Here is a 25,287-nt window from a genome sequence, read left to right on the forward strand (position 1 = left end):
CACCCCGGTACCCTCTTCCCTGATATGTTTTGATCAGGGTAATTTACCAAAGTATTAATATCACAAAAAATCTTAAATTAGTACATCTCAATCTATTACATGACGAATTTATCATAAATTAATATTTTAACTATCAAAACTCTAAATTAACCTATGAAAATTTTACCTTCATTTAATTTTCATTAAATTTAATCGTTAAATTATTGAGTTGAAATATACGTGGCGGTAAACGGATATATCAGTTTGTTTTACCTTTTATTTGTCACATGTATACTAATTTGTAATTTTTGTGATATTAATCTAATTTAACGAAAACTAACGAATAGTAAAATCGTCACAAATATACTATTTTGAGATTTTTTTATGATAAGAAAATTAATTTGAGTAAATTTTTCATAAATTTATGAGGTTGAAATTTTGAGGATGTTAACCTCTTTCAGCTCAAACTTCAATTACGACACGAAGCCTATTTTTCTATTAAGAAAGTAGCGATGGTGTTGGGTCTGGATAATTCATAGTTAATACAATGTAGGAAAATTGAAAAGTAAGGGGGACCAAAATGGAAAGATATGTTTACACTTATTTTCCATCACATCCACAGCCTCCACCAATCAAGGCGCACGCGAGACGTATTTCGTTCATATCCCTTGTTCTGATTGCCACATTCGAAGTCTCATCTCTATGCCAAAATGTAGTAAAAGCCCTGTACCCACTAACCAACAAAAAGTTTGAGAAAGATGTCGTGGCAGCCTGGCAGGGACTTCAATCGCGGCCTTTGCTAGATGACGATGATGATGGAAAGGTACTCCACTCGACACCAGCAGCAGAGAAAAAAAAGAAAAAAAGAACAAACAGTAGAGTCAACCCTGGCCCTATTCATACGGACTTGAAAAATGATGCACGGGGGGGCTAGAAGACCAGGACAAAAGGAACGGCCTTCAACTCGAGAAATTATTGGGTGCCTCTTGTATAGCTAGCACAACAAAAAAGAAGAGATGTGAAATGCTGTCGAGTGTTTAAAGTGGGCTCAAACATCAGATTCACCTCGAAAGTCGATTACATAAAGGATAGCATAGTATTAGCATCTAGGAAGACTTTATCAGAATAACAAGTTGTACCTCGATGATTTACCTTACTAGTCCTGTGCCATCAAATACACTTGACCCCACGTGCACTCCAAAAAGAGGAACTCCATGAGTCATGACATTCCAGATGATGTATTTTCGCTATTAAGCTATCAAACAAGATTGAGAATGACGAAATTATAGTCCTATTCAAGCAGCGACAACAGCTTCAAGGGCCACCACCAAAGCAGTTGCCGCCTCCTCTGAAGCATCAGCCACTGCGGCATCACTGACTTCAGGGCCATCTGTGTTGGGTGCCGATGGCGGCCAAAGCTTCAAGTGGGACGGAGCACTGTGCTTCAAGAGAATCTGTTGCAACCTTGAAATTTCGGTTGGTTTTCCTGGTTTAGGGGGCTTCTTCTCTTGATCCTTCTTTCCTCTCTTATTTTCTATGGCGGGAACTTCATTAGGGAGGAGCTCTGCAATCACCTTCCAATAGTTCTTGTCAGCCTCAGTGTGGAACTTCCCTAGGCTGGCCAAAAACAACTGAACCACGAAGGACATAGCATTAGAAAAGGTGAATAACATTACCATGACAACATCCCCTAAAAGTAATGGTCCTATGCAACTATCAGAGCTATGATTTTTTGTGTTATTTCACCCTATACTGGATTAAACAATAGACAAGTTGTCCTTGATATATCATAACGAACATAACCTATGACATTAACCCAATTTAATTTCAGACTAGTTAAGTTCAACCACATTCAGTTTCTTCCCCATCCTATGCAACTTGTGTTATTTCACCCAGTCCCAATAGTATCAAGTCCTAGATGTATTGTAACGAGTACAACATTGACACTAGTTAGATTTCCGGCTAGTTGAGGTCAAAGACATTCTGATTTTCCCCATCCTGCATGATAGCAAGTGTCCCAGGAAATAACTGAGATCCTAATCACTTTCTTATAATATGAACACATGCCAGTAATCTACTTTAATTTGGTCCTAGAATCTACTCCTTGTAATCGCTATTGTATTTATAGCACTAATAACGATTTCCCAAACACATCATGCCCTTCACCCTTCTCCACCAACTACAATCCATTTTACCTCATCATATCGAATAATGTCTGGATGGTGTGCACTACCATAAAAAGTAAGGGCGCGTTTGGTAACGATTCTGTTCCGGGAGTAGATTCGATCGAACGATTCTTTTTTATTCTCGTTCCTTAACCGATTCTAAGCATTTTAGGTCAGTTTGGTAATCTATTCAAAATTTTTGATTACGAAATAGAATTGCGTTTGGTACCGTATTCATTAATTCTATTCCAAATCTATTTCTTTTAATTTTTAAATAATTTTTTTACTTTTTCCTTTTTTTTTTTTCTTTTTCATTTTTTCATTTTTTTCTTTTCATTTTCCTTTTTTTCTTTTCTTTTCTTTTTTTTTCCTTTTTTTCTTTTCTTTTTCTCATCTTCTTCTTCTTCTTAAGCTGGTCCGGCAACCGGCCGGAGGGCTCGGCGACCTCACCGGAGCGTTGCCGGCCCTCGCCGAGGCCGGTCCTCGTCGGGCGAGCCTCGCCGGGCAGGCTAGGCGAGGCTCGCCAGCCCGTCGGTGGCCAGGCCGGCCTCGTCGGGGCTGGGTGAGGCTCGGGTGCCACCGGCGGGCCGGGCGAGCCTCGCTTGGCCCCGGTGGGGGGCCACAGGCGTTGCGAGGCTTGCCCAACCCTGCCCCGCCCGGCGAGGCCGCTGGCCACGGCGAGGCTCGGCCTCGCCGAATCTAGGAGGCCGAGCCTCGCCGGTGGGCTGGGCTTGCCTCCGGCAAGCTCGCCCGGACCTCGCCCGGTTTGGTGAGCTCACCGGACGACGGCGGCGGCGGTGGACAGTGGCGGCGGCGGACGGCGGACGGTGGTAGGCGGTGGTGGACGGCGCGAGATGGCTGAAGGAAGAAGAAAATTTCTTGATTTTGATTCTCAAATTCGTTCTCGAAACAAGAATCAACTTTTTTGTTCTTGATTCTATTCCCAACTGCTTCCCGAGAACAAATTTGTTCCTGAACAAAAATTTTACCAAACGCGATTCTAGGCCGAAACGATTCCGGGAACAAAGAATAAGAATTTGGCCCCGTTTGGATGGTTACCAAACAAGGCCTAAGAGGCCAAAGTGCAGTTCAAACACATGATATACCATTGGCGTGGTCCTACTTTAAGAATACTATTTGATCGTGGTGGGCATTTGATACTTAGAATTGTTTCTAAAGGGTACTTTAACTTGATTGACTCCAATTTGCAAGCATGGGAGCTAGTAACGCTTCTCATACCTTAGACATTAAGGGCATGTATGGTAAGGTTTCTATTTTTTCCGATTTGTGTTCTTTTGTTCCCTGAACAAAAAAAGAACAGAAATTTGTTTAGTAACACCAACTTAGGGGTGCATGACAACATTTCATTCCGAAAACTATTTCGGGAAATGTAAATGAATTTTTCGATTTCTATTTACGGACGAGTTTCTAAGGAAAAAAAACTGTTTGATAACTTAATAGAATTTCTATTTCAAAAATAGAAATTCGTTTGATGAGCCAGAGGAGAGGTAGAGGAGAGGCGGAGGCGGAGGCGGAGGAGAGGTGGAGCAAAGGCGGAGGAGAGGCGGAGGCGGAGCAGAGAGGCGGAGCAGAGGCGGAGGAGAGGCGGAGCAGAGGCGGGCGGAGGCGGAGCAGAGAGGCAGAGGAGAGGCGGAGCAGAGGCGGAGGAGAGGCGGAGGCGGAGCGAGAGGCGGAGGCGAGGCGGAGGCGGAGGCGGAGGCGGAGCGAGGCGGAGGCGAGGGCGAGGCGGAGCGGAGCGGAGGCGGAGCGGGGCGGAGAGGCGGAGGAGAGGCGGAGGCGAAGGCGGAGGAGAGGCGGAGGCGGAGCGGGAGGCGAAGGAGAGGCGGAGCGGAGGCGAAGGAGAGGCGGAGAGAGGCGGAGGCGGAGGCGGAGGCGGAGGAGAGCGGAGGCGGAGCGAGGCGAAGGAGAGGCGGAGCGAGGCGAAGGAGAGGCGGAGAGGCGGAGGCGGAGGCGGAGCGAGAGGCGAAGGAGAGCGCGGAGAGGCGGAGGCGGAGCAAAGAGGCGGAGCGAGGCGGAGGCGGAGGCGGAGCGCGGCGGATGCGGAGGAGGAGGAGGAGGAGCGGAGAGAAGAGGCGGAGGGCGTCGGTGCTCGGATCGTTGAGGGCTTTTTGGCCGCGGGGGAACGAGCGGCGGGGGTGCGAGAAGAGGCGGAGGGCGTCGGTGCGGGCGGAGGAGAGAGGCGGAGGGCGTGGTGCGGAGGCGGAGGAGAGGGAGGAGGAGGAGGAGGTAGAGAAGAGGAGGAGGAGGAGGTAGAGAAGAGAGGCGTACGAGGGAGGAGTGAAATTAGGTCGAGAGAAATCGAAATAGAAAATATCTATTTCGATTTCTCCTCAATTTCTATTTCCGGAATAGAAATCTATTCCAGAAATAGAAAATTTGATAAGGGTTATCAAACAAGTTTTACATTAAATTGATGCGGAACAAAAATCATTTCGGAACAAAAATTATTTTTATCATGCACCCTTAGTTTTCTATTCCCGGAATAAAAATGTGGTTGGGGAATAGATTTAGAACAGAAACAAGAAATTAAAAAAAAACAAAAAAGTGTTTCTCGTTCTTAGGAACAATTTCTAGAAATAATTTTTTTTTTTTCTATTTTTCTTTTGTTCTTCTCCTTTGTTTCGACCACCGCCGGTTGCCTACCAACCGTTGGCCACCTCCTGCCACCCGTGGCCACCGTCAGCAGCCGACCGCCAACAATGGTTGCCACCGCTCGTAGCCCATTGGCTGCTGCCCATAGCCATCGTTTGCTAACAGCCTACCGTCGCCAACCACCGCCTGCCGCCACATGACCACCAATCGTCACTGCCGACCGCCACCGCAGATCGCCGCCCACAGCTCACCATCCACCACCCCCTCCCTAGGCCCCGTGGGCCAGGGCGGCAATCTGCGGTGGCGACGACGACGACAATCGACGGTTGTGCAACGGTCGGTGGTTGTGCGGCGGTCGCGGCGACGGGCACGATCGACATCCGTGAGTAAGAAGAAAAATAAATAAATTCAAAAATTAAAAAATTTACTAAACGCATTTCTATTCTTTTTATATTCCAATAATAGAAAATTTGTATAATTACAAAACACCATATTTTACTCCGATATTGTTTCCGAGTAGAAATAGTTCTCCGGAATAGAAACGTTGTCATGCGCACCTAATAGAAGGCCGATACATTGGAACTTCAATTCTTCACAATGATTGCAAAAGATTAATTTAAAATCAATTTGATTAACTGTGGCAAATATAAAAATCAAATACCGTGGCTTGAATATTCCACTAACAGTCGTCAGCACAACTTCCATGAATCAAATGATTACGATTTAATGCACTGATGTGATAAAACGGAATCATATATTGTTAAAAAATACACATAAAATTCAAGTATGAACAAAAGATAAATATCATGAATTAAGCTTGCAATTGTAGATTGCCGCCTTCTCATTTACCCCGTTGGTTGTCTTGTTGGTCTCACATGTTATCGTCCTTTTCCTGTAGAACTCAATTTACACTCATCTGCTTCACCAATTATTTGGTTCAATAGCTCTTTCCCATCTTCTCTCTCTTCCAATCGAACTGCATTTTTCCTTTGCATTGCAACAAATTTTTATTATAATATATCACGTAGAGAAGAAAAAAGAAAAAAGAAAAAAAGGAAGTACATAGTGCCCCACAAAAGCAGGAATTTTGCTTTGATCAAGGTTAACAACCACCAGCACTGAAGGGATTTACAAGTATAGCAAGACCTTATATTATTTCTTTAGTAAAGTCTAAGCTCAGAATTGAACAATGGGTAATTAAATTCGTACCTACTCGTTGGGTAATATTATATTGGAACTCTTGGATTTCTAATGTCCACTATCATCCTTTAAAAACTTTGAAGCTATGCGATAATCATACTTTCAAAACTATTAAAGCAATCCAGTCGTTATTTCATGGTGGTTTGGTCCTTCAATCAATAAGCAGTCATTGGCTTTGATTTCAATGTTCCCCCAGCCCTCAATCCCCATCCCTCTCCTCTTCAGGGCTTCAGGGCTTCTACAATCGCCTAAGTTGGTTAACATTAGATCAAGCAAGAATTAATTTCACTCACTACGGCATTTTTATGTTATTGTGTGCTAAGGTTTTTTCTATAGGAGCTACGACAAAATGCATGTGATCTCACGGAATATATACATATATATGTGTGTGTGTGTGTGTGTGTGTGTGTGTGTGTGTGTGTGTGTATTATAGTTTTACATTGGGGTAAGCAAAATCACTCTTCAAAATCTAGATAAGATCGCATGGACTCAATTGTGAAGGTCATGAAAATTCATAAGCAGATGGCAATTTGAGATTCTGTAAGCCCCGGGACAATCACACAAAGTTAACAGGATTGTCGAGAAGTGAGAGAATTCTGAGGCTGCTGTTAGCCATTAGGCGGGTATGAGTGTCGAGGGTTTCTCTCGTCCCAATTGTTCCAGGTCCCTTCCAATCCCCGACTTGCGAATTCAATCTCTGAAGCATTGCAAAGATCATCATTTTTCCCACAGAATTAGCACCACTACGAGGTCATCTGAAGTGATCCTACGTGAAAACAGTACTAAGATGCTCTAACAGCAAAAAAAAAAGAAAAAAAAAAATCCCTCTATTAGCTCAAAAGTGCGGCTTTCTCTTTCTAGAAATCTATTTTCCCTGACTTGACTCAGCGATAACAGCATCGCTTTCATAGCACGAGAATCATCGGTATTGCCCTTTAACCTAATCATCGCACTACACTTATAATCAGAGCACGAAGCTCTTCAAATCACCACAGTGATATGACCACAAGATATCTCTCCCCAGACAGAATGATCATAGAACAAAAACTCAGACTCAAAATTCTGCTACATCGCGAGACTCGCCTCCTCCGCTCTCTCAAAGCAAATCGTTCCTCAGGCTGCATCCCCATCAGGGGCAGCAAAACCGGGCCGTCCGCCTCGTCCATCGAGAACTCCCTGGCCGGCGTAGACCAGACGATCGGCCGGTGCATGCTCCGAGAAAAAACCATCCCAGGAAGCGAAGCCACCGGCGTCGTCGTCCTCCTCCTCCTCCTCGGTGACCAAGTGAATAGACCATTCGCTCAGACAACTCTCGACCAACCACTCTCACGTACCTCTGCACTTGGGCTTCCAGGTATTTCCGCTCAGCAAGACCAAAGGCCCCTCGCAGATCCTTCATAGAAGAAATAGATCAGTGAGCCATTTGGTGTATCAAGTGTACATACAGGCCACTCACAAGACGGATCTCTGTTCAAGACACCAAGTAGATTATGCAATTATGCGAGTTCCATTAGTTGAAAAAAAACACACTAATTATTATTCTGTGAGGGGTAAAATCAACTAAATAATTGGGGGCATGAATTAGAGAAAAGCAGGGCACTAGCTGGAGAACCGTCCAGACAATAACCCATTGGCTTCTCTTCTCTATATTAACTGAAAAGCCAGTGGAAACTCAAAATGACATTCAACAGTGAAACATCAAATAACAGACGGAAAGGAGCTTCCGAACCAATAAGAAAGGAGATTTAGAGTTGCCAATGAATTTTTCATACCTTGTATCTCAGGCGAGACCCCGGTAATCCTATTAGAGCATTTCCAATATCCCTATCCTCCGTTTTATAGAGTTCTACATTAGAGCTTTCACTTTCTGATTCAACATCTTCCTCATCAACATCAAACATTTCTTCATCTCCAACTAAACGATCATTCAAGTCCTTATGCTCACTTTCCTCGTGCTGATGTTCACTGATATGATCAGAAACTGGAGGCAGCACTGGCTTTTCATCTTGGTCTTTATAATCTGACAGGACAACATACTTACTTCTATCGAGCAGAGGCTTTGCAATGTTGAAGGGAACCCACCTGAGATATGCATTAACTAGCTTGCACATTAACTTTGACAATATGCACAGGTACTTATTGCACATGTAAAAGAATAACAGAAATCACAAAATGACTATTAAGTGTGAAGTAGTTGAACTAGGAGGGATGATGAATTTAAAAGTTCACTTCCTCGCAATTTGGAATACCCTCGAGAAATAAAGTTTCATCCAAAGAAGAAGGAGAGTGCAAGAGGGACGTACTGGTAACGGAGGGGGCATAGAAGCTCAGATGGCCAATATGCTGCTTTATATCTCATCTTGCTGCATGAATGAATGTAATAGCCAAGGTAATAATACTGAAGACTGGGGCAGTGAACTTGATTCTCCTTCACCCAAGATATTTCTTGCAAAGCCGAATATTTTCCCAAAGATAAAAAGGCAAAGTCAGGGTCCCAAAATAAATATTTACTCGACAAGCATTTAGGAAGGATATCCACCACACCAACTGCAACTAATCGGCCATCAATAACATATGACTGATGGAAAGACCCAAAACCGCAGGGAGGAACTGAACCACCGCTGGTCGAGGGAACAAATACCAATGGCGTGTCAACCAAAAAACTCCTGTACGCACTCCCTGTGATATGGTCTGGATTGTCCTCATGCACTTTCACCTGATATCGCCTATACAACTCAAATTCTTCGGGCTCAAAAGTGGATCTTTTCAGAAGAATCTCAAGCTTCTGCCTATTTCCTGAACAACGGTTACAGCACCTCACCATACATCTTCTCTTGTTTCCACTTCTCCTTGGAGATTCTTTAGAGAGAGATTTTTCTTGGCCAGTCTTATCCGCTGAAGCGTGCTCTGAGATACAATAAAAGTTCAGATGTCCGTCACATGCTTGGATCAAGAAGCCAGATGTTTCACCCATCTGAGACAATGACTGCGCCAACTTTTCTCCAATACTTCGAGGTGTCAACTCAGAAGGCAGTTGGTCTTCTGCTGAGTTTCCAGAGAACTTTGACTGTCTTTCATCCTCTTTTTCTGACCGTGCACGCCTTAAAGTGGCAGCCAACTGGAAAGCAATGTTACTGGTATACGAGAGATTTTCCAATCCTTTGACTAGCTTCTTCTTCTTGGTTGGGGAGACTCCTTTGACAGAAGCTTTAGGTAATTGAAGATTGGCAGAAAACATCTCACTTTCAATGCATGCCTGCACAGCCTTATCAATTGCATCAGACAAGTAATGCATAAATTGTTCTGGCTCATTCTTATCCTCCTCCACGTCCACAGAAGTTTCCACCGTTGCCAAGCTTGACCTTCCATGACATTCACATTCACATGCCACTTTAGAAGTATTTAAATCCTCCAGGAGCTCAGGCTTGGCTTTGGTGTCCAGTGTACCATCCAGGAACCTAGAAACTAATCACCATGATGAGAAATTCTTGTACATTATATCCAGAGTATGCAGCTTTGCTAAATCCTCACCTCAAAGGCATAATTCGGTTGAAATGTGCAAGTAGCCTAACAATTTTCGCAACCATTGCACTTGTTAAGTTTAGCTTCATGGAGTAAAAAGTCCAAGAAATTTCTCAAGGAGCCAAAAAGCAATGCTCTTTCACTTTGAGAAATCTCCAAAGTTGGAAATCTTGGTGACGTCAAACTAAAATTCCACTCATGGAGTTGTCCATTGAAATACCATTCCAATGCCTAATAGCCTCAGAGTGGGCAAATAGTATTTTTGATGACCACTGCTCTAATCAATTGACAAAGAATGGACTCCAAACTCGAATGCTGTCTTGAAAACAGGGTGGTGGTCGATTTTGCAAAATGCAACAACGACAGAAAAAAAAAAAAAAAAAAAATCATGCGATGATGCAACGATCCAATGAATAGAATCCAATGCAGAGAGGTTATTAAAATAATACCTTTCCATCCGTTTGCGTAATCGATTTTGCTCCTTGGAAGGAGAAAAGTCCGCTGCTTTTAAGCGGATAGTATAAGCAGGGCAACACGTAGTCCTCATATCTGGCTTGTAAAGGAAAGAGCCAGATCTTCTCCATCCTCGATCAAGGAGATCTACAGGATGAGTACCAAAGCATGAATTGCCACTCAAAAGAAAAATGCACAATCATCGAATGTACTATAACATCCATCCGACCCATCATTGCCACAGTAATAAAACTATCCATGAGGTGCATTCGAAAGAAGAATGAAAGGAAAAGCGAAGACGCAGGGATAGAAGCGACTCAAGTCGGAACTTCAGCATCGACCGTAGCTCCGACGTGGTTTCTCTGAGCTCGTGCAGTTGAATACGCACATACTGAAGCATACGCGCATGTCTTAACAGTTGGTAGAATGAGTACGCATAAGTTTCCCTCGTACTGATCAAACATTTCAAATTTCTCTAGTTCTTTCGATCAGACACCCGCACATATTGAAACTACATCAGCCGATATTAGCAACAGCGAATCGGCAGTCCAGAGCTGCCCAAACTCTCAAAATAGGAAACTGCGCACCAACCTTGATAGTCATCCACGGTCAGGCTCTGCGCAATCAAGCCTGCGATCCAAGTCGAAGAGACGTTAAAAAACAAACAATCCGAAACGGGAAGAAAACGTCACCGCAAGCCGACGCAGGCAACGAAGCAGCGGATTGGAACTATAGACTTTACGCAAATGAGCAATTCCAGCGACCGTGAACGTCACTAACAGACGACAAAAGCCGGAAAAGGCAAACCCCGAAGCACGGCATCTCCAGTCCCGAGCCACCGAAGCCCGGGCAAAAACCACACTCATCGACGGGGGAGGGGAGGGAAACCACGAGAAACGAAGGAGAAACCGTACGGACCGTGAGAAATGCTGGACCGATTGGGCGACCTGCAGTACCCGCAGGAGCTCCTCCGCCGGCCGCAGTCCACGACCACCGACTCCCCCCTTCCGCCGCCGCCGCCGATCGCCTCGCTGCGACGGTTGGCCGCCATCTCCGACCGAAGCTCCTTTCCTCCGGCGTCTCCGATTTATTTATACGAGCTTCGAACCGGTCGAGTGGAGATGACGACGTGCGACCGTGACCGGCCGGCCCCAGTCCGTTTCCGGGATTTGGATATAAATCCGTGGGGCTACTTCTTCGAGCTCTTCTTGACTCCGCTAGTTGGTTTAACCCCAATCCGGAATATTTTCTTGGAAAAGAGCGAAAAGAAAAGTATAATCTCCATTTTTTTTTTAAATTTTTTTTTAGCTTTTTGGTGACGTATTCTGAGGATAATTCCCGGAGGAGGCCACAATTTTGACCTTTTTTACCGGGAGGGCCCACCGAAAGGGGGCGGCAATTTGTGCTTGTTCAACCCTGGACTCATTCGACCAAAAAAAAAAAAAAAAAAAAAAACCCGTGACTCTCTTCCCCGTGTATGTTTCTATGGCGAACGATTAATATCATCAAAAATTTCAAATTAATATATTTATAATAAATTTATCTTAAATTAAATTTTTGATTATCCAAAACTCTAAACCGATAAACATATACTAAATTTATCGTTCGTTAGTTTTCATTAAATTTTATTATCAAATTGCTTAATTAAATTACACGTGATAGTTAGTGAGTGTATCAATTTAGGATTTTATCTTATGTTTATCACAAGCTTATTAGTTTATGATTTTTCGTTATATCAATTCAATTTAGTGAAAACTAATAGATAATAAAATTATTACAAATATACTATTTTGAGATTTTGTGTGGAGAAAAATTTAATTAGATAAATTTAGCATAAATGCATCAATTTGAGAATTTTCATGATATTAATTTTTTTACTAAAATGGTTCAAACTTCGATTACAACATCAAGTCCATTTTCCTTCAAGAAAGTATTAGTTGGTCTTGGGTTTTGATAATCCACGGTTTGTACAAGAGAAACGGAAAAAGATTATTAATGCAGGATACTCGATTGGTGTGCAATGTAGGAAATTGAAAAGTAAGTGGACCAAAAGCGAAAGATGTATTTGGACGTATTTTCTGTCATATCCACTCTCCACCCATCAAGGCGCACTAGCGACGTATTTCGGTCATATCTCCCTTGCTCCGATTGCCACATTCGAAGTCTTATCTCTATCCCCAAAATATAATGACAGCCCCATACCCACTAACCAACAAAAAGTTATAAGAAAGATGTCGTGGCAGCCTGGCAGGGACTTCAATTGCCGACTTTGCTAAATGATGATGATGGAAAGGTAAGTCCACTCAACACCAGGAAAAAGAAAAAGAAAAAGAAAGAACAACTAGTAGTTAAATAGTCAATCCTGGCCCTATTCAGTATTCATATCGACTTGGAAAATGATGCACAGGGGCTAGAAGCCCGGGACAGAACAGCCGGCATTCAACTAGAGAAAACATTGAGCACCTTTTATGAAACTATTACAACAGAAAGAAAAGATTTGAAATGATAACACGTGTTTAAAGTGAGCCCAAATGGCAAACTTCCCAGCACGCTCTCTCGCCCAAATGCCAAACTCCCCTGCACGCGCTCTCTCTCTTCTCTCCCTTGCACGCATTATCTCTCGCCTTACTCTCTCTGTCTTGGCCGCCCCCTCTCTATCCCACTGAGCCCTTGTCCGACCGACAGAATTTGCACAGGCAGAGGCAAAACCGCATGGTTGGGCTCAATTGTGACTCGGAGAGAAACGAGAGAACAGCCGGAAGGGTGCAGCAAGGCGTCATCGAATGGGCGCTGTGGCTTGTCGATTGGACGAAGGCACAATGGCTCTTCAGACGAACCACCGCGCGGCTCCGCCTCCGCCTAGAAAGGTTGCCTCTACCAGTGCGAAGTTCGTTGGTCGGATGAAGGCTCGATGGGATAGAAAGGGGGCGGCAAAGAGAGAGAGAGAGAATCGACGGACCACCGCGCAGCTCCACCTCTGCCTAGAAAGATTGCCTCTGCCAGCACGAAGTTCGTTGGTCGGTTGAGGGCTCGATGGGATAGAGAGGGGAGCGCAAAGAGAGAGAGAGAGAGTCGGGCGAGAAAGAGGAGAGCGTGCAGCATTTAGACAAGATAGAGAAGAGAGAAGAGAGCGTGCGGGGGACTGATGTTTGGACCCACTTTGGACACGTGTCACCACTTTAGATCCCTTTTTTTTTTTTTTTTGAGCACTGCGGCTACACGAGAGGCATCCAATATTTTCTTCCTTCAACTTGATGTAAAGAAATGACAAGACCATCACCTGGAACGTTGATTACATAAAGGATAGCATAGTATCAGCATTTAGGAAGACCCTATCACAACAAGAAGTTGGACCTCGATGTTTGACCTCGCTAGTTCTGTGCCATCGGAGACACTTGACCACGTGTGTTCCAAAAAGAGGAACTCCACGAGTCATGACATTCCAGAGGATGTATTTTCGCTATTAAGCTATCCAGCAAGAACGACAATAACGAAATTATAGTCCCATTCAAGCAGCGACAACAGCTTCAGGGGCTGCCACCGCCGCCTTCTTGGGAGCATCAGCCACCACGGCACCACTGACTTTAGGGTCATCTGTGTTGGGTGCTGATGGCGGACAAAGCTTCAGGTGGGACGGAGCGCTGTGCTTCAACTTCAAGAGAATCTGCCGCATCCTTGAAAGTTCGGTTGGTTTTCCTGGCTTAGGTCCTCGGACAACGACAACAGAGGGCTTCTTCCCTTGATCCTTCTTTCCTCTCTTATTTTCTATGGTGGGAACTTCATTAGGAATGAGCTCTGCAATCGCCTTCCAATAGTTCTTGTCAGCCTCAGCTTGGAACTTCTCTAGGCTGGCCAAAAACAACTGAAATACCCAAGACATAGGATCAGAAAAGGCCAATAAAATTTAGGTTTTACTTTGTAATTAAAAGAACAATGACAACATCGCCTACCAACATCGCCTACCAGACCGCCAAACGTGACCCCGTGTAAGCAGTGGTCCTATGCAACTAATGGTGCTATGATTTTTTGTGTTATATCACCTGTACTAGATTAGACAATAGATGTCCTTGATATATCATAACGAGTGTAACCTATGACATTAACCAGTTTTAACTTGAGTTCAACCACATTCAGTTTTTTCCCCATTCTATGCAACTAATAATGCTATTAATGATTGAATTATTTCACCCAGTCACAATAGATCAAGTCCTGGATGTATTGTCACGAGTATAAAATTGACATTGGTCAGACTTCCAACTAGTTGAGGTCAAAGACATTCTGATTTTTCCCATGCTGCATGATAGCCAAGGGTCCAAGGGAATAACTGAGATCCTAATAACTTTTATATCATTTGAAATCAACTTTAATTTGGTCCTAAAATATACTCCACATAATTGCCAGAATTTATAGCACTAGAAACGATTTCCCAAATACACCTTGCCCTTCATCCTTCTCCACCAACTACAACGCATTCATTTGACTCGTCATATCAAATAATGTCCAGATGGTGTGCACTATGATAATCATGAAGAATGAGGCTTAACTGCAGTTCAAACACAATATATACCATCGGCGCGCTCCTCCTTTGCATAACTATTATTTGATTGTAGTGGACATTCAGTACTTAGAACTGATTCTAAGGGTACTTTAACTTGATTCACTCTAATTTGCAAGCATGGGAGCCACTAATGCATCTCATACCTCAGATATTAACAGAAAGCTGATGCATTGGAACTTAATTTTCAAATACCATGGCTTGAATAATCCACAAACAGTCTTCAGCATGATATCCATGAAATTAAAAGATTGTAATTTGATGCACTGATGTGATAAAAAGGAATCATATAGACCCCCCTGGAAAAATTGTTACAGAAACAATCACAAAAGAATAAAATAAAATTCAAGTATTAACAAAAGATAAATATCATGGATTAAGTTTGCAATAGTAGTTTGGTAGGGCTCACCTTCTCCCTTTCCCTGTTGGTTGTCTTGTTGTTCTCACAGGTTATCGTCCTTTTCCTGTAGAACTCAATTTTAAACTCATCTGCTTCATCAATTATTTGGTTCAATAGTTCTTTCTCCATCTTCTCTTTCTCTTCCAATCGAACTGCATTTTGTCTTTGCATTGCAAAATATTTTAAATGACAACAGTCTTATAATATATGACGTCAAGAAAAAGAAAGTAAATAGTGCTGAACAAAAGCAGGTATTTTGCTTTGATCAAAATAAAGGTTAACAGTCACCAGCGCTGAAGGGATTTACAAGTAAAGCAAGACCTTATATCCTTGGGGTCCTTCAATACTTTGACGCTACACAATAATCATACTTTCAGAGCTATTAAAGCAATCCACTCATTATTTCACGGTGGTTTGGTCCTTCAATCAATAAGCAGTCATCGGCTTTGATTTCAATGTTCCCCCTCCCCTCAATTCCCCTCCCTATCTTCTCGAGTTCTTCTACAATCGCCCAAGTTGGTTAACATTAGATCAAACAAGAATAATTAAAGCTTTTTCGATAGGAGTTACAACAAAATGCATGTGACCTCACAAAAAAAAAAAAAAAAAAAAAAAAAAAGCGGGGTAGGCAAAATCACTCTTGAAAATCTAGATAAGATCACATGGACTCAGTTGTGAAGGTAATGAAAATTCATAAGCGGATGGGAATTTGAGATTCTGTAAGCCCCGGGACAATCAGACAAAGTTAACAGGATTTTCGAGAAGCAAGAGAATTCTGAGGCTGCTGTTAGTCATTAGGTGGATAAGGTGGATCTACGTGTTGAGGGTTTCTCTCTTCCTAAATTGTTCCAGGTCCCTTCCAATCCCCGACTTACAAATTCAATTTCTGAATCATTGCAGAAGATCATAACCTTTCCCACACAAAATTAGCGCCACTACGAGGTCATCTTAAGTGATCCTACATGATCACAATACTAAGATGCTCCAAGAGCCAAAAGAATCCCCTCTATTCAGTATTCACTTAAAAGCGCGGCTTTTTCTCGTAGAAGTCCATTTTCTCTGACTCGACTCGGCGATTAGAGCATCGCTAAAGCGCGAGAATCATCGCAGTTGCCTTTTAACCTAATCATCGCACTGCACTTCTGATCAGAGCACGAAGCTCTTCAAACCACCTCACCGATCACTACAAGATATCAAATGAAAAGAAAAAAAAAACCTCAAACCCAGAATTCCGCAACATCGGGAGACTCACCTCCTCCATTCTCTCAGAGCAAATCCTTCCTCAGGCAGCATCTCCATCGGGGGCGGCAAAACCGGGCCGTCCGCCTCCTCCTCCGCCGAGAACTCCCCGGCCGCGGCGTAGACCGGAGGCGCCGCCGGCGCCTGCTCCGAGAAAAAACCGTCCCCGGAATCGAAGCCGGCGGCGCCGTCGTCGTCCTCCTCCTCCTCCTCGGCGACCGAGTCGGACTCGGCGAAGTGGGGAGCCGCGTAGGGCTCAAACCCCGGGGAGAGGACCGAGTCGCCGTCGAGTTGGGAGAAGGAGGACATCGTGATCAGTGAAATGAGGGAGTGAGTCGCGGACTCGTCGCTCTCTTCTTCTTCTTCTTCTTCTTCTTCTGTCGCTTCGGAGTTTTCAGTTGCAAGAGGCGCTTTGGATTTTCTCAGCGAGCGAAAATGTTTCGGGCGAAACGGAAAGGGAATCAAAAGCGCGTGAGGAGATACCATCTCGTGGGACGAAAATGGGCCTCTTTTATGGGCCTGATGCCTTGTTGTTGGGCCAAATTAATTTTAGGCCCATCTGATATTGGGATTTTCGAAGACGGGACCCCTTGAATTTGAAGTAAGGTAAACGTTAGTCAAAACTAATCTCTCCTAGATCAAAAGAATCTACCATCCCAATAAAAGTGATGGATAAAAGGTATCACGATTTCAAGAATTATTTCATAGGATCTAAATTTTGTGAAATTAGGTGGAATGGCAATTAGCGAAGCAGCCTCCGTTGATGGTCACGTAGTGCATCGTTGAGTAGTGTTACAAAGTGACGAGTGCACTCCACGTCTTATCATTTCTCCTATCCAAAGTTTTTATGGCACTAATAAAAAATTATAAAGAAGGTGAATCTCCTGCAAATGTGATCAAACTTGTCCCTTTTTGGCTTAATCTGTGCTTATGTTGAATATATCTCGCATTGATTGACAAGAAAAAGAAAGTGCCCATATTTGTAATACAAGAAAAAAGAAAAAAGCAAATCAGAAAGAATATACACACAATATTGTTTTCCTAAAAATATTCTATGTCTATGATTTGTTATATCAATCACAAGATTGTAATCTAAACAGATAAGATGAGATTCTTCCTCCAACATAGAGGTGGCTTTAGTTTGAATTTGGTTTGCTATGATCAGACACTAGTTCCAGGCATCAAGGTTCTGGATGTCCGGCCACATTCTCAACACTCATCAACATGGTAAAATGTTTCGACCAAAAAAAAAACGTGGTAAAATGCACGTGGGCTTTTATTATTATTATTATTATTATTATTATTATTATTATTATTATTATTATTATTATTATTATTATTATTATTATTATTATTATTTTTTGGAATGTTCCAATATTTCTATTAATATTAAAATTGTTCATTTCATTTCATTTCTTTCTTTCTTTCTTTAAATTATTCAATTGCTAAGGGCTTGTTTGGTAACACTCTAAAAAATAAACTGATTTTATTCTTTTATTCCTGGAAACAAAAAAAGAACAAAAATCCATTTGATAAATTTTTTGTTCCTGAAAATAAAAATCCATTTTTTTGTTCTCGGAATAAAATTTAGAATGGAATCAAGAAATAGAAAAAAATTATTTCTTGTTCTCAGGAACAATTCCTGTAATCAAGTCTTTTTTTTCTTTCCCCTTCTCTTTTCTTCTCTTTCTTTTTCTTCTTCTTACTTTTGCCCGGTTGCCGACCTTGGCCATAGCCTGCGACTTCACCAGAGCTTGCTAGCCCCCGGCGATGCCAAGCCACAGTGAGGCTTATAGGCCCCAGCCTCGTTGTGGCTCAGTGAGGTCGACCTTGCCCAAATCAAGCGAGGCCAAGCCTTGCCAATGACTAGGTGAGCTCGGCCTCGCTAAGCCACCGCAAGGCTTGACCTCGCTAAATCTGGGCGAGGTGAAGCCTCATTGATGGCCAGACGAGCCTCGTGATGACCGGGCATGGTTCCAGCGAGCTCATTGAACCTCACCCAACTGGTGGCCAACGACTAGCCACAAAGGAGGAGGAAGAAGAAGAGAGGGAGAGAGAAAAAAAAAGAAAAAAATAATAAAAGTACTAAAAGAATTTTACCAAACGCATTTTTATTCGGATGATATAAATTTTAGATAATTACCAAAAGCTTTCAAAAACTGAGAAATTGAAGAAATCATTGCTGAATAAAATTATTGCTAGGAATAAAATGGTTATCAAATGCACTCTGAGTCATATTATGAGTGAAAAATTACAAGGTATCGGCAGCTCAGGCTTCTTGAAGAATCTACTTTGATAAGCCCTTTCTTTGTTCTCATTTACATCTTCGTAGCTGTCACCCATAGGACAGCAAGCATCTTGCTCGCACTTTTTAGTGATGTTATGTGATGTTTTAGACTTGCTACCAGTTATATATCCATACATTCATCCAAGAGATTTACGTCTGTATTGTTGGACGGGGAGCGGCTCGTCGGACGTTAACATTTGTATCGTTGGCTTCTTGAGTGTTTTAACTTTATTAAAGAAGTTAACGGGAAAGGATTTGCTAATGACTCCTGATGCAGGTAAGCATCTACCACGTGAATAAAATCTGATCATACATGTTAAGCGCATTTTATCAAGAGGCCAAAGTTGATGGTATCAAAGTTTAATATCAAGCGAGCTTACTCCTGCTGTAGCATGTTTGATAAGAATATGTAGTCTATACAGCAGTTAACATACGGCCAATCCAAGACAAGTTCTTCTTTCGAGCAACAGACAAGTCTAGCAAACTATGAAGTTACTTCATCAAAAATGCCGCATCGGCAATTGCTCATTATTGACTTTCACTACAGATATTCAGGAAATTTACTCCCCGCATCTAAGTTGCCCCTACTATCCCGGACATAGTTTGAAGTACATGAATGGATCCAGAGACCATTTCCTTTTCAAAAGTGAAATTATGAAAAATAGACTGAACGACTGGGCATTTCCCTTATTTTGCTACCTCCTACTGACTATATTCTCAAATTCTACATAAGACCAACGTATACAAAGCATTTATAGCTAGAAACTGCTCATGACTTCGTCAGTAAAAGGAAATGGGTAGGGCAAACATATCAGCAAACCTATGAACAACACTAAGATTCCAAGTGTAACGTATTTCTGGTCAGGATCAGTCACTTCCTCTGAGAGAGGTGCAATTGGGCCCCGTTGCAGGAAGAATATCAAAGCTACCCAGTAAAACGCAACATCGTTGAACAGAGAGGATAGTCCAAGAAGCCCAATTGAGGCAGCTGTAAATCGAGCAGAAGCCTGCACAATTGAAGAAACTTTTTAATGTGCAGACTAGTTTCCCAGTTGCTCTTTTCTTACACAAACTCTTCATCTTTTTATAAGGAAAAAAATGAAGCGGATATCTCCAAAGTTCTGGATCATACATTAGGCAAGTGAAAGAATTTCCCACTAAAACATGCCCCTTCTGGTTTAATTTGAGAACTACCAACACACCCATACATGCACCAAACATCCATCACTAAATCTTTATGGCATACCTTTCTTCCCCAGATGGCGAAAGATATTCGCCCTCCATCAAGCTCCCCTGCCGGGATACTGTTGATCGCATTGATAAGAAGTCCAGCCCATGCCCATATAACAAGAGGATTGACAGATATGGGAGTGCCTTCTTTTAACACATCGCCAAGAAGAAGCTTTGCTGTAAAGAAAGCATTATCTTTATCTCATTAATAATAAAGTCGGAAGCTTTTTGGAAGATCTTCAGCAAGCAATGGGGTGATACGAATAAGAACGCACCCGATATATTAAAACAGATATGATCCAACCATTTAAATTCTCTTCTGCATAAACACAGCAATTACCATAGTTTTCCTATAGCTGCATACTTATATTAAAAAAAGAAAACTATTAGCTTTAATTTTCACTTTTTGAGAGAGCTTCACCTATTCCTCCAGCAAGAAGTGACTCATGGAACACAGAAGCATCAACCACAACACCAAGCCCATCCGTAGGTGGTAAAAAGAATCCTAAAAGCAAAAGCACAAGACCAACAGAAAATCCAGCCAAAGGTCCTGCCACTGCAACCTTTAGAAGATCTTCACGCTTGGGCACAATATTGACGATTCTTGTTATAGCACCAAAAGAGCCTATCTGCCACCAACAGAACAAATTAGACAATGCAAACAACTTACATAGACACTTGAGCACAATGTCGCCTTTGTGTGTGCAAACAAGGACCTATGCAGCACAAGGAGATGCCTGTGGTTGCATCACTGAGACTGCATAGGTAAAATAAAAACAGAAGTGCCAGCCAAGAGAGATAGTAAAAGTGCTTGGAGGTAATACTGATAAAAGGTGTAGAAAAAAACAAGCCTTCAACTGGAATCTGAACTGTATATAAGGGCATCATCTATCATGCAGCCTAGCTCTTTTATCTTTTAAAGGAAAATATAACATTACTAGCACTTCAGCAACACTATAATTCTTTTTACTCCTGGTGGCGGCATTGCAGGCTGATGCTTTGAAGCAAAATCCCTAGTATTTTTACTGAATAAAGTGAACTGTTGAATGTGCAGCATCATCAGTGTATGATTTGCAAGCGTCCTGAATGTACAGTTCATACAGTTAAAGTGGCAAGATCATGTGATTCGTCTGCACAAATCTCAAAGGCCTCAAATCTCTAAGATGTCTCAACAATGCAAAAGGCCGTAAAAATCTTCCAGAACGTTGCAGCTGGAGAAACCCAGAAAGGACTTCCAAAAGAAATTGTATCTTCTGGTGGCTAGAGTTCAAATTGGGACCAGAACTCGTTCCCATGAAACATTTAGAATATCCATGAAGAGGGGGGAGGGGGGAGTGATTTTCAGCACTCTGGCATACTTTCTACATTTCAGAACTAGCTCTATTTATGGATGTTTACTAAAGTTGTTAGTTTCTACCTCAAGCAAGCAGTATTCGATGATTAGGATCTTTTATCAAGAAAAAGAACAAAATGAATTACCATGCTAATGCCACCATATTTTGTTTTGGACAAGTGTAAAGTAGAATGGCCTTATAGCGCACTTTGGAGGATTGTCTATTCTTCTCTTGTAAAAGTTTGTGTGAGATGGAAAAACCATAGATCTCACCTGCCAACTAGGAACCAAGTATGGCACTCCGAGCTTAACTCCACAGCTCTTTGCTACTAAAATATGGCTGAGTTCATGGACCCCAAGAATCAGTAAAGTTACAAGGGCTCCAGGTAGACCGTCCTTTAACAAGTTAAGGTTGTCGAATGTCGACCTGAAGTAGTAGCAAAAATGCCATTATGAACTAGACAATGTCAAAGTTTCAAGAAGGAAAGAGATATAACTCTCCTTCTCTGGCTAAATCATGTCCCACATGTCCCCCCAAAAAAAAGAAAAAACTGTTTTTGCTCTGCGTAACTAATGAATAACCAAAGAGTCAATTGCATACAATAAGTTGGACTGTAGCGCAGGCACATTCCGCAGAAGTAAAGTGAACACTGTGACCAATCCAAAAGCCCCTGCAGCAAACCACTCAGGGACAGCTGCAAAAGGGGGGAAAAACAAGATGTTGACATCATCATCAATTGGTAAGTAGTTCAATGACCACAAACTTTCACACACTATTGATGAATAATCTGAGAGATATCATGAATGAAAATTGCAGGGAGAGTTCCATAATTACCAGTTGTCTCTGGTTGCAGAGTCGTCCTTGGAACAACAACTGCCACAGGTTTATCATCTTCTGGATTGACCAAAAGGAAAAGCTTATATTGATCCTCGAATTTATTCTGTATATGAGAGCGCATGGAATTTGAGGTGACAAGTAAGAAACTTAAAGAAGTCATGGAACAATGTGAAAGGAGGAGGTCGATACCTGCATCCTGATTGATATCTTTTCATAACTTTTGGCAGCCTGCCCCCTGAGGTTACCCTTAAACAACACTCCACCCTGTCAAAGGCAAAAGAGTAGACTCAAACACTTGGCAAATACCTCAATAAAACACAAGCTAAAAATAGACAGCATGAAAAAGAAAAAAGGCATAAATTAATCTGTTTGCAGAAATCTTGATGCTAGATAATCACGTTACATCAGAATCTTGTCATACTCAATCAAATCTCCTAACCTAAAGCTGAATTCTTGCTGCATTAAGTTCATTCACTTCTTTCAGAAGAAAATTCTCTAAAGTAAATTGCAATGAACACAGAGAGAAACTTCCTATGTGTGCATACCTCATATGGCTCCTGACTGGTCACAAAAAATGTGTCAAAGCCAAATACTTGATCCTTAAGAACTTCAATTGTCTCCTTCGAGATCCTCATTGACTCATCTAGTTGTTGTGGCTAGATCAACAAGTTTTTGAAGCAAAGTCAAATATAAGACATCAACATGTTCATGCAGCAAGAGGGAGGCCAGGAGAGAACGAGAGAGATCCAAATTCTAAAGTGGATGAATATTGCAATGTAGTAATCATGACTACCTTCACACCTGGAAGAGGCGAGCCACTAGCAACTTGCATATCATCAGCACCCTGCTCAAGTACCAACCAACCAATTAGGATGAAGCAAACCAATTTCCAGTGCCTGCTCAGTGTTAGAAGACAGCCTAAAAATCTACTAGTAAGCTAATCTTTTATAAGATATTTTAATTATCAGAATGTATAAAAAAATAAAATAAAATAAAAATGCATCCGTGTGCAACAAAAGTACCGCTTTAGATATTGACTCATGGTAACCTACATGATAGCAAAAACGGAAAATTTGAGCTCCTCTTATATTGACCGATCAAAATAAATAGGCACCTGGATACCATCTTGTAACTTATTTTCTGATTCGCTATTGATGCTTTCATCTGTGCCTAAAGATTGAGGACCAAGCTGCCCTTCTGTAAAGGAATCCGCAGAGGATGCTTTTTCTCCATCCTCATGCATTTCTTTCTCCTACAAGAACAAGGTGCAATTAAAGTAGATCAATTAGCATGCTCATTAAATACAGAGAGAGAGAGAGAGAGAGAGCAGATGGCATGATTTACTTAATGCTCAGATTTATCGTGCAAACATCACATAGAGAAAAGGGAAGTGAACTAGCTCGAGACAAAGCCATGCTCATCTCAATGGTTTTAGCTTTTTCCAAAGCAGGTATTCGTTTTAAGCTATCTACTCGAAAGCAAGAACATTTCTCCGACTCCAAAATGAGAATTAGTTCTTTTGTCTAGCGGGATGAAACAGCCTCTCATCCTCAACGCTGAGTTTTTCATGAACCGTCCCTCCATCTCCCTGATAATGTTCATCGACAATTAAACTACCACAGGCCGTAACAAGCACGATTTCACGGATTTGAGCAAATTAGACAAAAGCAAAGTTCAAATTTCTTGGAAAACCGACAAGAAACCAAAAGTCTAAGCTGAACCTCATTAGAGCCTTCCATTCACATTTTCCAAACACAGGAAACCAATACGGGGGCATGTCTAAACAATCAAACATCTTACCTTAAACTTCGAAATCGCAACATCCGCCCCCGCGTGCGTGATGCCAAATAAGCTAAAAAGACAAAGTACCTTATCGTCATTGCTCTCGGGTTCAGTCTCCGTGTTCGTCACTCTACACAAAAACCTCCTCTTGCTACGCAACCTCAACTCCGAACTGCAACGCCAGTTCCGACCCCTTCAGCCACCGCATCCAAAAAACCGAAAAAAAAAAAAAAAAAAAAATGCGCAAAACCAACGGACCCACAAGCCCGACACGACCAAAAAAAAAGAACAAAAACTCGCTACCTCGAAACGAACAGCTTCAAGCTGCTCCGGCAGGCCGCGCGCCGGCGCCGCGAGATCACGGAGGAATCGAAACAAGGCTGGAGACGGAGATCGCAGCACGAGCCGCACCGCCACACCGACGCCAGACTCCCGCGAAAAGCAGCGGAAACGCTCATCCTCGAAAGCGACGACGACGACGACGACGATGATGGTGGTGGTGGTGGTGGTGGTGATCTCTAGAGAATTGAGAAAATGGGGAGCTTTACTTCAACGGGAAAGACGCCACTTTTGGTGAAGTGGGCGGGCTCGACCACCATGAAGATTTTTCGAAGAGTTCGAAGGAGAAGATCTTATCTTTTCGAGGCGAACGGAATTATCCGTTTTTTCCGGTTCGTTGCTTCGACACCCGCCCACGGATTACTCCTTTCTCTGGCTATCGACGTGGCCGCGCGAACCCAGGCTCACGAATCGTGACTTGACAAGTGGCGGAGATACTTGCCTCTAGATTGATTTCCTTCTCGCTTAGAAAATATAAAGGTTTATATCAAGGAAAATCAGAAATTTTACACAACACGTTTATTCAAAATTAATACATTTATGATAAATTTATCAAAATTAATACGAATTCTCATATGAACTTACTATGACAATTGAGTTAACTCAATAATATTACAGTAAAATTAGATAAAAGCTAACAAAATGTAAATATGTTATAAATGCATCAATTTGAAGTCTTTAGTGACTAGAAATCAATTTTAGATAAATTTATTATAAATGTGAAACGAATTTTCTTATGATATTAACTCAAAAAAGGATAAACTTCTTATTGAAATTAAATTCTTGGCATACAAAACAATTTCTTTTATGCAAGTCATCCCCAAATTTAAGATATAATTATTGTGGCAATCAAATATATCAAATCAATGATGATGGGTTCCGCTTCCCAAGAAGAAAAAGAAATATGTGGTTTGTATAAAAGTCATCCCCATTATATAATGATAATAAGAATAATAAGAATAATAATTACATCATTATTATTCTATTCTGGCCCGGTCAACATTTCTTTTGACCGGGCCCAAAAGAAACTACGAAGCAAAGCTTAGGCCCGCCCTAGAGAAGAGCACATCGGCCCATCGGGTTAAGTAGGAAGCCCTTTAAGGTGCGACACGGTTCAATTAAAAACATGCTACTAAAAAACACAGCACATCCTTCGTTTCCTTTTTTCAAAAGAAACATACCTTTCGTATATCAAAATAATACTCGAAAGGTACATAGAAAACTTTCAAACCTAGCGAATCCTAGATAACTAATGAACAAATCAAAAGTCAAAAAGCAGATAACAAAGCACAGTTTACAATTAGAAGCACACTCTCATCCCCTCAAGAACAGATCCGACATCCTATTTTGGT

General features: G+C 42.1%; 4 protein-coding genes across 4 annotated transcripts; all 4 read right to left on the reverse strand.

The window, feature by feature from the left end:
- Window positions 1-1,274: 1,274 nt before the first annotated feature.
- Window positions 1,275-1,628, reverse strand: LOC120289149 (clathrin light chain 2-like). Its single transcript, XM_039303674.1, has one exon. The coding sequence runs from the start codon at window positions 1,626-1,628 to the stop codon at window positions 1,275-1,277; it is 354 nt and encodes a 117-aa protein (XP_039159608.1).
- Window positions 1,629-6,639: 5,011 nt separating this feature from the next.
- Window positions 6,640-11,153, reverse strand: LOC104421097 (arginyl-tRNA--protein transferase 2). The gene is made up of 6 exons (XM_010032934.3): window positions 10,851-11,153; window positions 10,524-10,562; window positions 9,929-10,079; window positions 8,261-9,415; window positions 7,730-8,039; window positions 6,640-7,350 (listed from the first exon to the last, which is right to left on the reverse strand). The coding sequence occupies exons 1-6, from the start codon at window positions 10,981-10,983 to the stop codon at window positions 7,087-7,089; spliced, it is 2,052 nt and encodes a 683-aa protein (XP_010031236.2). The 5' UTR covers window positions 10,984-11,153; the 3' UTR covers window positions 6,640-7,086.
- Window positions 11,154-13,157: 2,004 nt separating this feature from the next.
- Window positions 13,158-16,575, reverse strand: LOC104421104 (clathrin light chain 2). Its single transcript, XM_010032946.3, has 3 exons — window positions 16,140-16,575; window positions 14,897-15,050; window positions 13,158-13,794 (listed from the first exon to the last, which is right to left on the reverse strand). The coding sequence occupies exons 1-3, from the start codon at window positions 16,433-16,435 to the stop codon at window positions 13,441-13,443; spliced, it is 804 nt and encodes a 267-aa protein (XP_010031248.2). The 5' UTR covers window positions 16,436-16,575; the 3' UTR covers window positions 13,158-13,440.
- A 2,334-nt stretch (window positions 16,576-18,909) lies between these two features.
- LOC104421105 (probable zinc metalloprotease EGY2, chloroplastic) lies at window positions 18,910-24,271 on the reverse strand. Its single transcript, XM_010032947.3, has 12 exons — window positions 23,900-24,271; window positions 23,684-23,768; window positions 22,929-23,066; window positions 22,608-22,658; window positions 22,360-22,470; window positions 22,004-22,078; window positions 21,812-21,917; window positions 21,578-21,671; window positions 21,250-21,403; window positions 20,065-20,272; window positions 19,660-19,820; window positions 18,910-19,420 (listed from the first exon to the last, which is right to left on the reverse strand). The coding sequence occupies exons 1-12, from the start codon at window positions 24,052-24,054 to the stop codon at window positions 19,172-19,174; spliced, it is 1,587 nt and encodes a 528-aa protein (XP_010031249.2). The 5' UTR covers window positions 24,055-24,271; the 3' UTR covers window positions 18,910-19,171.
- Between the last annotated feature and the right edge of the window lie 1,016 nt (window positions 24,272-25,287).

The sequence above is a fragment of the Eucalyptus grandis genome, chromosome 10 (genome assembly GCF_016545825.1).
Source record: "Eucalyptus grandis isolate ANBG69807.140 chromosome 10, ASM1654582v1, whole genome shotgun sequence".
Taxonomy (NCBI): Eukaryota; Viridiplantae; Streptophyta; class Magnoliopsida; order Myrtales; family Myrtaceae; genus Eucalyptus; species Eucalyptus grandis.